Raw genomic sequence first — 14,940 nt, 5'->3', positions numbered from 1 at the left:
TGATGGAAGGGCACGACTGAGGACGTGAATCTTTGAGTTGGAGGGAGCCTTCAAACCCCCTATACCAACCTCCTATCCAGTTGGTCCCTCTGTCCATTGAGTTACAGATCCTTTTATTCACTTATTCACCAACATACTTCTACAGTCCCCTCTCGGTCCAGGCACAGTTCTAGAGACTGCATCCCAGGAACTGCCCATTCATCATTGCTGACAGCGCCACGGGCGTGAGAACAGTCTGTCATGGCTGCAAGGTGCAATGCTCAGCTGCAGCCGATTCTTCATTTCATTGGCCCCAATTATAATTCCTTCTTAAAGGGAGGTTAGAAAAATTTGTTCTAGGATAAAGAAGATGTGGTATATATATACGATGGAATATTATGCAGCCATCAAAAGGAATGAGATCTTGCCATTGGCAACAATGTGGATGGAACTGGAGGGTGTTATGCTGAGCGAAATAAGTCAATCAGAGAAAGACATGTATCATATGACCTCACTGATATGAGGAATTCTTAATCTCAGGAAACAAACTGAGGGTTGCTGGAGTGGGGGGTGGGGTGGGAGGGATGGGGTGGCTGGGTGATAGACACTGGGGAGGGTATGTGCTATGGTGAGTGCTGTGAATTGTGCAAGACTGTTGAATCACAGATCTGTACCTCTGAAACAAATAATGCAATATATGTTAAGAAAAAAAAAAGAAGATAGCAGGAGGGGAAGAATGAAGGGGGGGAAATCGGAGGGGGAGACGAACCATGAGAGATGATGGACTCTGAAAAACAAACTGAGGGTTCTAGAGGGGAGGGGAGTGGGAGGATGGGTTAGCCTGGTGATGGGTATTAAAGAGGGCACATTCTGCATGGAGCACTGGGTGTTATGCACAAACAATGAATCATGGAACACTACATCAAAAACTAATGATGTAATGTATGGTGATTAACATAACAATAAAAAAATTAAAAAAAAATTTGTTCCAGAAGACTACTTATAAATATGAATGTATCCTGATTTTTTCCCTAATTCTTTGGAGTTTGCAAACCTCCTGTGTATCTCAGAGAATTTGTTAACTTTCTATGCCTCAGTTTCCTGTCTTGAAGGGCATCTGCTACTTCATCCTGAAGTTATGTCTTTGTGGTAAAGAATCTGAGCTCAAGTGAAGCGTTGCATGGGACCCTTCGTGTCAAGGAATACGGTTAGGGATTTGTGTCTAATCCAGCCCCAAAGAGTCAGTGACAACACGTGTCCAAGAAGTGGCAAGAAGGATTTCTTGCAAACACTGAGAGAGAAACAGGACATTTCTATCCAGGGGCTGCCTGTCCAGGGATGATGAATAAAATCCTACAGATCAAGGGAAATAAAATTCAGGCATCCATTTCAGGTGGAATTTGGCCTTAGGAAGAACCGATTACAATGAGGGGCAGGACCGACGGCACTGAGTCAGAACCGTTTCTGTCGGCGGAACGACCAGCAGCAGGGGGATTAAAAAAGAAAAATCCCGGATAACGAGGGGCTTTACTGTGAGCGTCCTCATAAATGGTGTTGCCCCACCGAGGTTTAGAGTACTGCCATCTGGGTGGCTGGCACATAAAAATACAGCTGAAATACAGACTCATTCTTTGCCTGTGGTTTGCCTTCCACCCAAAGTCCCGGCAGGTCAGACGAGTGTTCCTGGGACCCCTCTGTCCTTCTGCCCATACAAGTTCATTTGCACTTTCTCATCCTTCCCTTAGAGTTGCAATTGACTAAAACTGCATCACAAAACGGCAGCTCGCTCTGATTTTCCTGGTAGCCTCTTGAATGTTACCACAGGCATGAAAAGTCCCCTCGAAAGCACCGGCCCGGTTTGTAATTACTGTTCCGATCGGAGCTGGATTGCCATTCAAATGCTGCCACAGCCAGAATGTGGCCGGTGGGAGGGGGTGGGGTGAGGCTGAGGACTGGGAAGGGAGTGGAAAATGGGAAGGCAGCTGGTGTTTGAAAATGTGGGAGAGACCTGGAATTCGGTGGGAGGGAGGAGGGGAAGTGTTCTGAGTGAGGCAATTCAGAGCAACGTGGCAAGAAATAAGACTGTGATGTGCTCCTTTAGAGGTGGTCCCAAGATCCAGGCTCTGCCCTCCGGGGTTCGTGACGGCAACGGGATGGCACCTTCACTACTTCTGAAATCTGACAAGCTCCGCGTCAAGATTGAGAGGACCTTTACAGGCATTCTGGTGTTTGGGGTTTTAATCATTAAAAGAAAAAAAAAAACCCAATAAGTTCCAAAATGGCACAAGGCTTCTTTTCCTCCTTGCCAGCATAGCACAGTGGTACCAGTTTGGAAACTATGACACTCCGTCCCAATATGATGTAGAGAGGAGCCATCCAGAAATTGCAGAAGGGCACAGAGTGAAGAGTGAGGTAGGGGGACTGGACACGTGGAGTGGGTGCTCCTCCAAGGCATGGCTGGGTGAGCTCTGCCCACGTGCTGACAAGGAGCTTCTGTCCCCGTCAGGCTAATCGAAGGAGCAGTCTTCCCACTCAAGGGGCCCTGTTCTCTCTAACAGATGGGGTCTGGCTGCCGCACCTGGGGCGACGAAACGCTCGCTGCTGGTTGTCACTGACTAGCTGCTGAGAGAGAAGGAAAGAGAAAATTCTTATCTGGGTCCTCTGCCTACCCGTCTGCGCCTTGCATGGCCATTTACGAGTTCTATAAACCCCGTTTCAACACCAACGGTCTAAGAGGATGAGAATGACGTGATGCTCATAGCCATATACTAAAATGTGATGTTTAAGGGAGCAAATTAAAAAATCAAGCTCTGTGGGACAAATGGCCACACAGAAGAGTAAGGACGAAGCGCTAGGGGCGGAGGGCCCACGGGGAAAGATGAGAGGAATCACCGTGACAGGTTGCCGACGAGGACAAAAATGCGTGATGGTAACTTACTCTCTTTTTTTCTTATCTGGTCTGAGGGAAGATGGGAAAAAATGGTGTCAGTATCCTCGACACATGGATATTTATAGATTTAAAGGAGTCACGTGTCTCTAGAAATATATGATATGGCAGAACCAGAAAAAAATCAGAGAGCTCAGTTAATCCCTCCAAACTGAGAACCCAAGAGTTTAATGAAGGGCTCAGGCCTCCCACCTGTCTAACCAATGGCGGAGATATGCAGGCTACTTGTTCTAGTGCTGTGACTGGTACCAGCTAGGGGCTGGGCGGCTTGGAGAACAGAGGTCCTTGTCCCAACACCACGCTGGCTGCAAGGACTACTTTCCAAGATCTCATCAGAGCCACAAGTCCCAAATCAAGCTCGAAGAACGCCACAGTCTCATGAATTAAGGGCATTCCTCTAACTGTCAAAAAAATATGCCAAGAATGTTGACCAACCTTTCTTCATTTCCATTTACAAGAGACACGATGAAACTTGTTTCAACTCTTTTAGCCCAAGCTAGACCAAAGAGTTGTGCGGGCAGCACTACAAGTAAGTTATGGAAGGAAACCAGAAGGACTCCTTTTCCCGAAGCTTTAGTAACATGACAATCAGCCACCACGTGAAGAACTATGGTGTGGTTGTGCTGATAAACACAGCCGTGGACCGGGTGTAAGCGCGCCTTCCTATTTTTGAGCAACATCCCACAATGAAACAGTGTGGTTGCTGGTGTGGACTCCAGACGAAGGACTGTGCACTGTGGTGGATCATCACTCAGTAGGGCTCGATGAAAAAGGAAAGTCTTATTTAGCTCAGAAACATCACGAAGCAATTCGAGTCTCTGCCACCCTGCCTTCCTGCCCCTTCTAAAGCGAAGTTTGGGATTCCTGAGTCACCCTGCTAGCAAGAGAACACATGCTTGCCTTCCTCTGGCAAGGCACTCTGTCATTTAATCTATAGACCATGGTTTGAAGGTCTTCTAAACTGCTTAATTTTCTTTCTGAAATCAGGAGAACGAGACCCACAGAATTGGAGAAATCACATTAGTGCACAAACAGCAACATCAAGAAATAGAACAACAGGCTTTCCTCTACCAAGAGGAGTTGATGTGTCATCTTTAGTTTATCAATGACATGACTAGAATGGGTGCTTTCTGTGACTGCCTGCTTCTATTTAGTGATTCAAGAGAGACCATTTGGATATTTTAATTAACGTAGCAGAGCAAGCAACATAAGTAACTTACTAACTTTCTTAGCTCTGACTTTTCCCTTATTGGTGACACCAAGGGGAATGTTACACCTGGCTCAATTACATGGATTCCAAATCTAGGTCAATACCGTCCTGACCGCCACCATGTTACCCTGAGAAGCTGATTGCCACCAGAGAGCCCCATCCTTTCTTCTAAATTATCCCCAAGTACTTGTTTATGCGAGCCCCCTCTCCGAGCCAAATGAGTCTGTTCATTTCTTCCACACCCGACAAAAAGTAGTTTGGGACTCTGGGCCTTTGTTCTCCTGCTTATACTCTCCCCATCTTGGCCCAGAATTCTACTCTTCCTTCAAATCACGCCTCTCCCACGAGTTTTTCCCTGGTCATTCCAGTCCTTGCTGATCCCTCTCTCACCTGTATTTGTAATGTTGCTTCTGAAATACGGCAAACACGCTACCTTATATGGGTCTGTATGACCCACCAGCCAGACTCCACTGGAGGGGCCCTAGGTGTTAGAGCGAGCTCTAGGAGCTGCCAGCAGTGGGAACCCCATACACAGTGATGGACAGATGCCCACACTCTCCTGCCATCAATGAGCTGATGCTCTGCAAGCACCCCGGCTCCTCATAAAGGACACGTAATATCTGGACAGCTGTTAAGGGTAAAGGGTGAAGTTCAAGGTACTCAGATCCCTTTGCCTTCTCAGGCACCATGTGCACTGGGATACTTGGGATAAACAGCCCTTTTCTTTCATTATTTCATCATTATTAGAGAGCTCATTTAAACTGAAGTAATCTTGATATTGCCAAAATCCACTATTCACCTGAATAGCCATTTAGGCGATAGCAGTAAGAACAACAACAACAAAACAACAGCCTTCACAAATTGAAGCCGATAGATACTTCTATCTAGAAGGAGTCTGAACTAGAGCTGAAAGCAGAGAGCAGCCCTCTGCGTCTGGCTTGGGCTCCTGGACAGCACGGACCCCAGAATCGGGAGTGCCGACGGGGCGACGGGGCTGGGCTCTCCTGTGTTCACATCGAAACTGACCAGTAGAGGTGGGACTGTGGCTTCTTTGTCCAAGATCCCAAATTCCAAGACCTTGCAGAGATAAGCCAGTGGTGGGGGGGCAGGTGGGAGTGGTGGTGTCCAGCCCCAGGGTTGACAGCATGCTGGGGTCCTCTTTACAAAGATGCTTCACTTTGTGCCCACTGGCTGTCAGGCTCCCACTGGCTTAGTCAATTAATCGTTCAAATGATCCATAAGTCAAGGCCCCCAAAGTCAAAGGTCAACACCCAGTCTTCATCTTACTTGATTTAATAGCAACAACTGACACAAGAACTTTCTCCAACCCGAAGCACTTCCCAAGATACCACAGTGCCCTGGTTCTCTTCCCACTTCACACGCTGCCCCCTCACAGTCCCGAGGTCTCCAGGACTCAGCCGTGGGACCTCTCTTCTCCTCCATCATTCCCTGCCCCCGCCCCCCCGCCACCCTTGGCCATTTCATCCAGGTTCACGGCTTCAAAATACATCTGGAAGCTGTCAGCCCTCAAATACAGTCCACCCTCATGACACACGGGTTCCGTACTTGTGTAAATTTGCCTCCTTGCTAAAATTTGTAGCCGCCAAATCAATGCTTGCCATGCCTTTGCAGTCACTTAAGGACGTGAGCAGAGAGGCTCTGGCTGAGTTTCTAAGGCGCACTTTCCCTTGTTTGACCTCAAACAAGGCGACACTCTACCCTCCTGTTTCGACTCTCACGTTATAAACAAGTATCATTTTCATGGTCTAGTTAGTGTCAGGTTTTTCACATTTCTGCACATTTTGTAGATTCATGGTTTAAAACGGCCCCCAAGTGCAGTGATGAAGTGCCGTCTAGTGTTCCCAGCACAAGAAAGTGGAGATGTGCTTATAGAGAAAATATGTAGCTAGAGAAGCTTCCTTTAGGCATAAGTTATGGGGCTGTTGACCATGAGTTCAACATTCATGAATCGAGACTATATATTAAATAAGGTGTCACTGAACAGAAATACACGTAAAACAATGTCAGGCATCGATCAGTAGATGAAAATGAGAGGACCAGAGGCTCATGAGGAATCTGACCCTGATCTCCCCTGGGAACAGTGGGTCAGTATTTACTAGTTCAGGGTCAAGGTGATGTTACAGAACATCATTGCATAATGAGAATCGATTGTATCTTGTTGCAGACCAGATCTCTCCCCAGAACTCCAGACCTGTGTTCCAACTGCCTTCTCGACCTTGCAAACTTTAACAAATCAAAATCTGAGCCCCTGGTAATATTTCTGCAACCTGCTCTTTCCACAGACTTTTACTTCTCAAGTAAGGGAAACTGCACCCTTCCAGGGGCTCAGGCCAAAAAGACCTTAGAATTATCATTGATTTCTCTGTCTCTAAAACCCTACTTTTAGTTTTTTAGAAGATCTCCACGACATTACCTTCAAATTTTATCTGGAATCTGACAACTTCTCACTACGTCCCCTCTGCCAACCTAGCCCAGACCCCACCATTTCTCACTTGGATAATTCCAGAGCCTTCTAACTGGTCTCCCTCCTTCCACCCTGGCCCTACACGCTGGCATCTCTCCTAATCCCCACCTGTCTCCTAGAAGTATCCTGGTAAGAGTCAGATCATGCCATGCCTTGCCTCAGAACCCTCCCATGCCTCCCCCAACCCTGAGTAAAAGCCATACTCTTGATAATGACTTCTAAGTCCTGGTCTGCACATGTTCTGCCTGTTCCTTCTCTGACTTTACCTTCTACTGCTCTCCTCTTTGCTCACCCTGCTCCTGTTGCCCCCCCTCCCCTGCCTCGGGGCCTTTGCACCATCCTTGGAATGCTCTTCCTCCAAATAACAATATGGCCGGCGACTTCACTTCTATCAAATCTTGACCTCTTAGTGTAGGCTGCCTTGATGACTTTATTTAAAATTGTAACCCCCTACACACACACACACACACACACACACACACACACACACCCTATTCTCTTTCCTGCTTTATTTTTCTCCATAGTACTTATCAATCTAAGATATTAAGTAATAGACTTAGCTGTTTGCATACAGTCTGTCTCCCTCTCACTCAAATGTAAGCACCTTGATTGAGGGCAGCGACTTTTATCTGTTTTTCTTTTCCTTTCTACTGATGCATCCTCAGTACCTAGAATAGCAGGTAGGCACTAAATAAATAATCCTTAAATGATAAATAATGTAGCACTTACCAGACATTATTCAACCTGCCTGTTTGCCCTCTGTCTTTCACAATACTGTGAACATTTTGAAGTCAGAAACGCTGTCCCTACATATTCATATTCCTAACACCAAACCACTGAGCATGGCACATAACAGGAATTTAATAAATGCATGCTGAATGACTGGAAGAAGAGAAGAGAGAGAAAAACGCTAATTTTCATCATGAACCTTGGGTTTTTATCAATTTAACAAATGTCTGTGCAGAGATGAATAAGATAATCCCCCCTGTAGAAAAACCTGCAGTGCAGTGGGAAAGAGACACTGATACTTATGGACCCTGACACAATGTAGTCAGAGCCATGGTGAAAAAGTGGTCAGGAAAGGTCAGGAAAAGAACTAGGATGACAAAAGAGAGAATGGGTGTTGGGAAAGCAGCCCAAAGGGGGCAACATGTAAGGTGGGTTTTGATGGATGAACAGGAGTTTGCCATGCAGCCTGGGTGGGGGTTGGTGGGTGGGGAGGAAACAGCCCAAACTCTGCTGCTCACTGCCCAAGGTATAGATCTACAAGGTATGAGCTGCCCAATGTAGCCCCTTCCGGCTCTAAGAGGACTCCCCAGGCATCTCAGTGCTCAACAAATATGAATGATTGGAACAGCTACATTCCCACAGAGCTCCTCTCTCCCTCCTCACTCAAAGAAAATTCCATATCTGACAACGGGATTACTTGACAGCTCCACTTGCCACCCTTTAGGGTAGCAACATTAAGGGCCACATCTACACATTGTTCCCAGTTCCCAGACTCATCAGCATCTGACATCTAAACAGAACCAGACCACAGGGATGACAGCCACTTAGAAAACCAGAGAAAGTGCCGTTCCTGGGTTCTGCCAAGGCACAAAGAAGCAAAAACCCATTTGGAAAGTGCTAGAGCTTTCCAGTGTCAGAGCCCAATAGGAGAACAGTGTGATGCATATGTTAATATGGACACTTGTGTCAGAACATCTGCCCTGCAGCCTGAGAGTCAACTTCTTGCAGGGGGAAGCTGGCGAGTCCCAGCAGCTCCTTGGCCCGGCGGGGGCCAGGGCCGTGGACTGCGCTGCAGACAGCAAAGCCATCCTGGCAAGAAGACCGGACACCATGACCTCACAGGCCTTCGCATTTCCTGATTCACCTGCTGAAACAGGCTTTTCTCCTCTGTGTCTTTGAAGAGAAAGGAGGAGAAGCACATCTCATTCATTTTTATTTGCCGCTTGCCTGGGGGCTTGGACTGAACTGGAGAAATCCCACATACACACCGCCCGCACTCCTGCTCCCACCACCCCCCACCCCCGCCCCCAGGGCACATGCGTGCAGCTCCCACGTGCAGCGATTCTAAGTCCCCCCCCGTTGGGGTCCAGCCGGGTCCTGCTGCATCACTTCACCAGCCCAGAACCGAGAACGCGCAGGGCGCCATGCATCTCATCCAGGCCAAGGTTGTGCTGGCTTCTCTGTGAGCAGAACCACCTCCCCGTCTCTGTCCAGCGCACACACCAACCAGGGACAGGGTCCCTGCCCGTGACGCTCACACCGCCTTTATCTCCTCCTGAGTCTGTTGCTTCCCTTCATGTTATTCTCCGTTCCCCTTGGCCAGCTCTTCTCTCCTGCCCTTCGGGCACCTTTAAATATGAGACGGTTGTGATCTAACACCCACGTTATGCCAGCACTCGAAGGGCCGAGAAGGGCCCCGGAGGTCATTTGGAGTTTCCCACAATGCACTGGGCCCCAGGCTCATGAGGTTTGAGGCCTGCTTGCCTCAGCCTGGCCTGAGAAGGCCGTATGATTGTCCCTCAAACCAAACAGGAATGATGCCATTCATAGAACATTCCCTCCTCTCTTTCAGGCGGGCTGCCTGTTCTCATGAGGAAAAGCCATCCTGTTGTATATGACGAGAATTCAGCCCTGGTCTCCATTTTCCAAAGTCTTTTCCAACTCCCTTTCCCCCTGCTCTCAGACATTCCCAGCTTGTATCCTCTCCCCAGACTTTTCCCACTTAGGGCTTTGACACCAAGCTGATGCCTCCACCTGGGACACTCTGTCCCCTCACAGCCCCAAGGCCGGATGCTTCTCCACATGCAGGCGAATACCCCAGTCTCGTTCCTGTGCCCTTAGCCGTCCTAATCCCCCCAGCGCCTTGCCACTCTATTGCAAGCTCCCATTTTATCTTCTTCATTTTCTTCCCCTTTTATTTTCTTCATTTTCCACTTACCATGGCCTGAAACAACCCCATTCTTCGCATCTTTGTCTGGTGTCTGTCACTCCCAACTAAAATGTGAGCTCCATGAGGGCAGGCGCCCCATGTGTCTCATGCACGGCCTTCACCCCCGTGCCTAGAACAGCTGCTGGCACGTAGTAGGCACCTTAGTATACATTTGCTACATGAGTGAATACATTTGTGTATATCAGAGTCTCGAAAACCACCAAGAATGCCCATGGCCTTTCTCCAGGTCCCCAGAAGACAGAAGGTGCTTCTCAGCATGCATGTGTTCAGCTCTGTCATAGCTTTTCTGCATTCTGAATGTTTGGTACAAAGAATGTGCGGTTCTGATTTTAGGAAAAACTTTAGTTCTTGGCTTCGCCAGTACCGATAGGGACTTCAAGAGTGACTTCGTCAAGGTATGAAGCAGGTTCCTCCTATCGATATTCTCTTTCTGGTCGCTGCTATCTCAACATTTTACATGTTCTACTTGTGTCTGCACCTCATCATTATCTTAGCGCCTCACTGTAAATCACTTGAAAACACGGACATGTATGCCAGATTTCTGGCATCAGAACCCGGGCATTCATCCAAATCAACTCCAGGCCTCCACTCAGGCCCACACCCAAATTAGACAGGATTTCTCCCCAACTTTTAAAAGGTTTCAGGGGAAACTGCTTCTCTTCTAACTCATTCCAATGTCTCTCAGCCTTTTTACTCTCCCCTCGAGGGGAACGAAGAGAGTTGTGATCCTGTGCCAGGCTCAGGTGCTTTAAAGACAGACAAATTGGACGCGGACACACACACTGCGCTTACCAACATAGCCCGGGGTCCCACAGGCTGTGGACATCACATCTCCTTTGCCCTCCATTTTTGACAATCCAAAGTCACTGATCATTATTTTGGATTCCTCATCTTGACTGTAGTACAACAGATTTTCAGGCTGGAAGGAAAATAAGAAAAAAAATGGACAAAGTGTGTTTAAAGTTGGCTTCATTGTGGGAGACTCACCAAGGCAAGAAATCTTGTTTTTTTTTTTTTTAATTTAAATTCAATTAGCCAACATATAGTATATCATTAGTTTCAGATGTAGTGTTCAATAATTCATCTGTTGCATATAAAACCCAGTGCTCATCACATCACGTGCCCTCCTCAATGCCCATCACCCAATTACCCCATCCCCCAACCATCTCCCCTCCAGCAACCCTCAGTTTGTTTCCCATAGTTAAGAGTCTCTCATGGTTTTTCTCCCTTTCTGATTTCTTTCCATTCAGTTTTCCCTCCCTTCCCCTATGATCCTCTGCACTGCTTCTTATATTCCACATATAAGTGAAACCATATGATAATTGCCTTTCTCTGATTGACTGATTTCACTTTTTAGCATAATACCCTCCAGTTCCATCCACATCGATGCGAATTGTAAGTATTCATCATTTCTGATCAAGCCACACAATCTAATCACAGTTTAAGAACATGCTTGACCTTCGGACATAGTAAATGCATTAAGAAAAGCAGTGTTTAGTAAGAGCGATGTGGAGGACCCTGCACAGTATTGGACACTTAGAGGTTTTCAGGAAATGTGATTCCCTTTCCCTTATCAGTACTTTGTCTTCTTCACAAAAGTGAACCTTATATTGGGGCAGCCTTGCATACCTCTCAGACTTATCAGTTTATTTCTTGGGCTGAGAGAGGGGGGATCCCCAGAAATGACATGACTTCTGCAGGGGCTCTTCTGTTCCCTTTTTCTGACCCTTGTTAGCAACCTATCTCTAGTCTAAGGGTCTCTCTTCCCGCCTTTGGTAACGTCCCATGTCTTGTCATTCTGACAGATGCGTCCCGCTTTCCCCTCTCCTGAGCCAGTGGACACCCCCTCCCCCGACTCTGCTTCCTGGGAAATAGAGGGATGTCATCACAGAAGACCCAGCACTTCATAGCCACGTGTCCTTAAGTACCCTGAGCTTCTGTTTGCCTTTCTGGAAAACATGGGTTGTGGTGGTTCTTCGTTTGCTTCCTGGAAGAATAGACAGGACTCAGCTTGACATGTGGCAGAGGTGTGATCACGGTTCCCGTCCCCACTACCGTTCTGCACCTCAGGGGCACCTCCATGGCAGCTCCGTAGGAGCGGCTGAGGGGAGGCAAAGCAGAGGTGCAGCAGGGAGACAATGAAGCGAATAAAGCTTCATTGCATAGTGTTTTGTGAAAAATTGGGTATCGTTCTTAGCAAAAAAGAGAGAGAGAGTGGAGCTCAGGGAGACTGAGGGAGATGCTCCAGCCTCCGGGGCCGGGCCAGTCCTGCTCGGACGGGCCTGAACACAGAAGGGCTGCCTCAATTAATGGCGTTGTCCCTGAGGGAGATAATGTTGAGGACTGACACCTCTCCTCTTCACCCACTAGGAAAATTCTGAAGATTGACCCAGCGAATAAGCAAATCACTTCTCTCCTTTACATTAAACCTTAAGGGAAACACAATAGGAAGACTCGGAACTGGGGAAGCCACTTCCCCTCACTGTTTCAGGTCTGGCTCTTGTCTCATCCCCAAGAGTGAAGCAAGAGCGTCTGTCAGTGGTTTGCGGTGAATCTTCGGTTCCTGAGTGTTGAATTTGAGGAACCATTCTCTCATAGAGTGACTAGGCCCATTTCGAGAAGTGGTTCTGGTCCTGGCTGCCCAGCAGAATCACCTGTGACAACACCAAATGTCTGCATGTCTTCTTCAGCGGATTTGAGACGGGCCCGGGCCTCTGGATGTTAGAATCCATGGGGGGATTCTGATGTGCAACCACTGCTGTGAGGAAATTCTGAGAACTGCCTAAGACCCCCTCCTTGACCAAACTGTAGTCAGCCCTCTTCTTGATTAGGCCTCGACCTTGGCCTTCTGTGTCCTTCCTGTCTTGCCGGGCCTGCATAGTCTAGTCTTAGCAAGAATCCTGCTGAGTCAGCGTAGGAAGAATTCCCTCACCCTTGATATCTGGCCAAGTTCTTCACCTCCCACCTTGCATGTTATTTAAAAAAATGTATTCAGACACTTGGTAAAGACAGTAAGGAAAACTTTATTCAGGGGGACCACTGCCAAGGGGTTCTACAGTCAGAGAGGAAGAGTAGACTCAAGTCCTAATACAACAAGGACGAGTGGAAATTTATACCCAGGAGCAGGGGGAGCGTCAGTGGATGGAAAGTTACTAAGAGGGGATATCAAGGGTGGGGTGTGTGTGGCTACATCAGTTTCAGAGGATCCTTGTTGAAAGGCAGGCCAGGGTGGGCAGATATGGAGGGTGGAGGATAAGGAATCTGATCAGATCTCAAGGGTGGGGGATGTTCACCAAAGTGACTCAGTGGGATTCTTGCTCAGCCTGGACTACATGGGCAGAGCCAATGGACTAAGCACAGAGCCCAAGGATGGAGCCTGGTCAGAAAGAAGACTCAGGAGGGGCTGAACTCAAGTTTGGTCAAGGGAGAGAGTCTACCAATGTCTAATAGGTTCTTGGCCAGCCTTTAGCAAGAATCCCCCCATCCTTGGTATCCCTTCTTAGCAATTTTCTATCTACAACCCTCGTTCTGCTCAAAGGCTATAAATCCCCACATGTCCTTGATGAACTTGGAGTTGAACCCAATTCTCTCCCCTATTGTGATATTCTTGCAGTAGCCTTAAATAAAGTCTTCTTTAGTTTAAAAAGTGTCAGAATAATTTTTTTTAACAGAACCCAAAAGAAAAAAATACTATCCTTCATCCAAACTCATAACATGAGAAGGAATGGCACTTAACATTCACAGTGACATTAATTCCGTGGATGAAGCATACGGTGGGAAGAAAATCAAAATGTATGCTTGAGGGTGCTCTCAAGGAGTTTGAAGAGAGAATAAAATGGGTCAATCAATAATCAAAATAAGAATACTGCTTTAAAAATGGGGTGAAATAATCTCATCAAAAGGTGCACATGGTTCATGATGAACAGTACGGATCTGATCATGGGGCAGAGAGGACTTTTTTTAAGTTTCTGATTTTTAATCTTCCTGACCCAGTACTTCTGCAGCTGAACAGCTAAGTAAGGAGTGGGAAGCCAGTGACCTCAGGCTACTCAACAAGGCTGCCTCTAGGCAAGAGATTGCCATGGGGCCAAATACCCCTCCTTACACATTCTTCCTCCAGGGGATACATTTGGGTCAGCAAAGCACTCTTTTGCAGGACAATTACCAAGGAGGGTTCAAGAAACTGGTCATTCACAGCCTAGATCAGTACTTGTCCACAAGCATCTCCTGACTTAGTAAAGATGGCGGGGCTTTTTCTTGAGGGGAGTGGGGAACAGGAAAGTGGGAGAGAAGATAGGCTCAGGGGTAATCCGGATAGAGGCCCCCAGTTGGCAGTAGGAGGGCTTGGTCAGGCAGGGGGCCCAAGGGGGATCTGGCAATTCTGCCTGGGGTCCCAAGAAGCCCAGGATTCACCTAAAAAAAATAATGTTGTTTATTTTATGACATCCTTGCAAGACAACAGGTGGCCAATGCTGGAGTTGGAAAGTCAATACCAACCCTTTAATAGTTCACGTAACAAGCTTTTAAAAGGTCTGAATCAACACTTCCTATAAAGTTAATGTTATACACAATCACTCTCCTAATTCAGTGATTCCCAGCTGGGAGCAATTTAGCACCCCAGGGGACATTTGGCAGCGTCTTTGGTTGTCTCGGCTATAGGAGTGGTCCTGGGTTCTAGTGGGTAGAGGTCAGGGATGTTGCTCAGCATCCTACAATGCACGGGCCAGCCCCCCACAACAAAGAACATCATGCAGGGGCTGAGCCCTATCCTGATCTGAGGGGGCAGCAGTGGACATTTCCTGCCTCAGTCCCTTGTTTTGAAAAAAGGACAACTGATTGTCTCTAGTAGCTTCCTGGGGCAAGAAGACACGAGACTACTCTTCTGGAGGAAGGGGGAGGAGGTGTATTCGCATGTGAGGGTGCGGTGGTATCCCAGATCGTGCCCTAATCTTAAACTAACCTCATCATGTTCTTGGCCCTGGAGCATACACTTTGTTTTCATTTTTCTCAGATGTTTATGAAAATTTAATAACCCTAGCCCAACTTCTGCCATGTAGCTCAAACTCCTCTGTGTCTCTCAAGCAGCGACGAAAGGTCCCAACATGGCACTTCTTTCCACAGTGATCAGCCTGGCGGTCTCACAGCTGCCGGGGCTGGGAGCCTCAAATCCCTCCCTGAAAGCTCTGTGTGGGCAGAAAAAGCAGTTTCTCCTGTGCAGCCCATCTGCCTTCCAAAGGGGGGATACACAGTGCCCCTTGGGGAATGTTCTCTGCGTAGGAATGCCCATCACGGGACACCTCTGCGGTCGGACACCACGCTAACTTGTTCAGAGAGCTGCCTCCTGTGTTCTAGAAGCAGGG

The 14,940-nt window shown here is 47.6% G+C and overlaps 1 protein-coding gene across 3 annotated transcripts in view; it reads right to left on the bottom strand.

The window, feature by feature from the left end:
• The window catches only part of CAMK1D (calcium/calmodulin dependent protein kinase ID), a 420,413-nt gene that overhangs the window by 45,115 nt on the left and 360,358 nt on the right, over positions 1 to 14,940 (bottom strand). For all 3 annotated transcript variants that reach the window (XM_032425563.1, XM_032425565.1, XM_032425564.1), the window contains exon 5: positions 10,373 to 10,499. In XM_032425563.1, coding sequence (XP_032281454.1) covers positions 10,373 to 10,499 — 127 coding nt within the window. The remainder of the gene's footprint in view (positions 1 to 10,372; positions 10,500 to 14,940) is intronic.

Source organism: Phoca vitulina, unplaced genomic scaffold (assembly GCF_004348235.1).
Source record: "Phoca vitulina isolate PV1807 unplaced genomic scaffold, GSC_HSeal_1.0 scaffold33, whole genome shotgun sequence".
NCBI lineage: Eukaryota > Metazoa > Chordata > Mammalia > Carnivora > Phocidae > Phoca > Phoca vitulina.
This window is presented reverse-complemented; position numbering and strand designations above follow the sequence as displayed.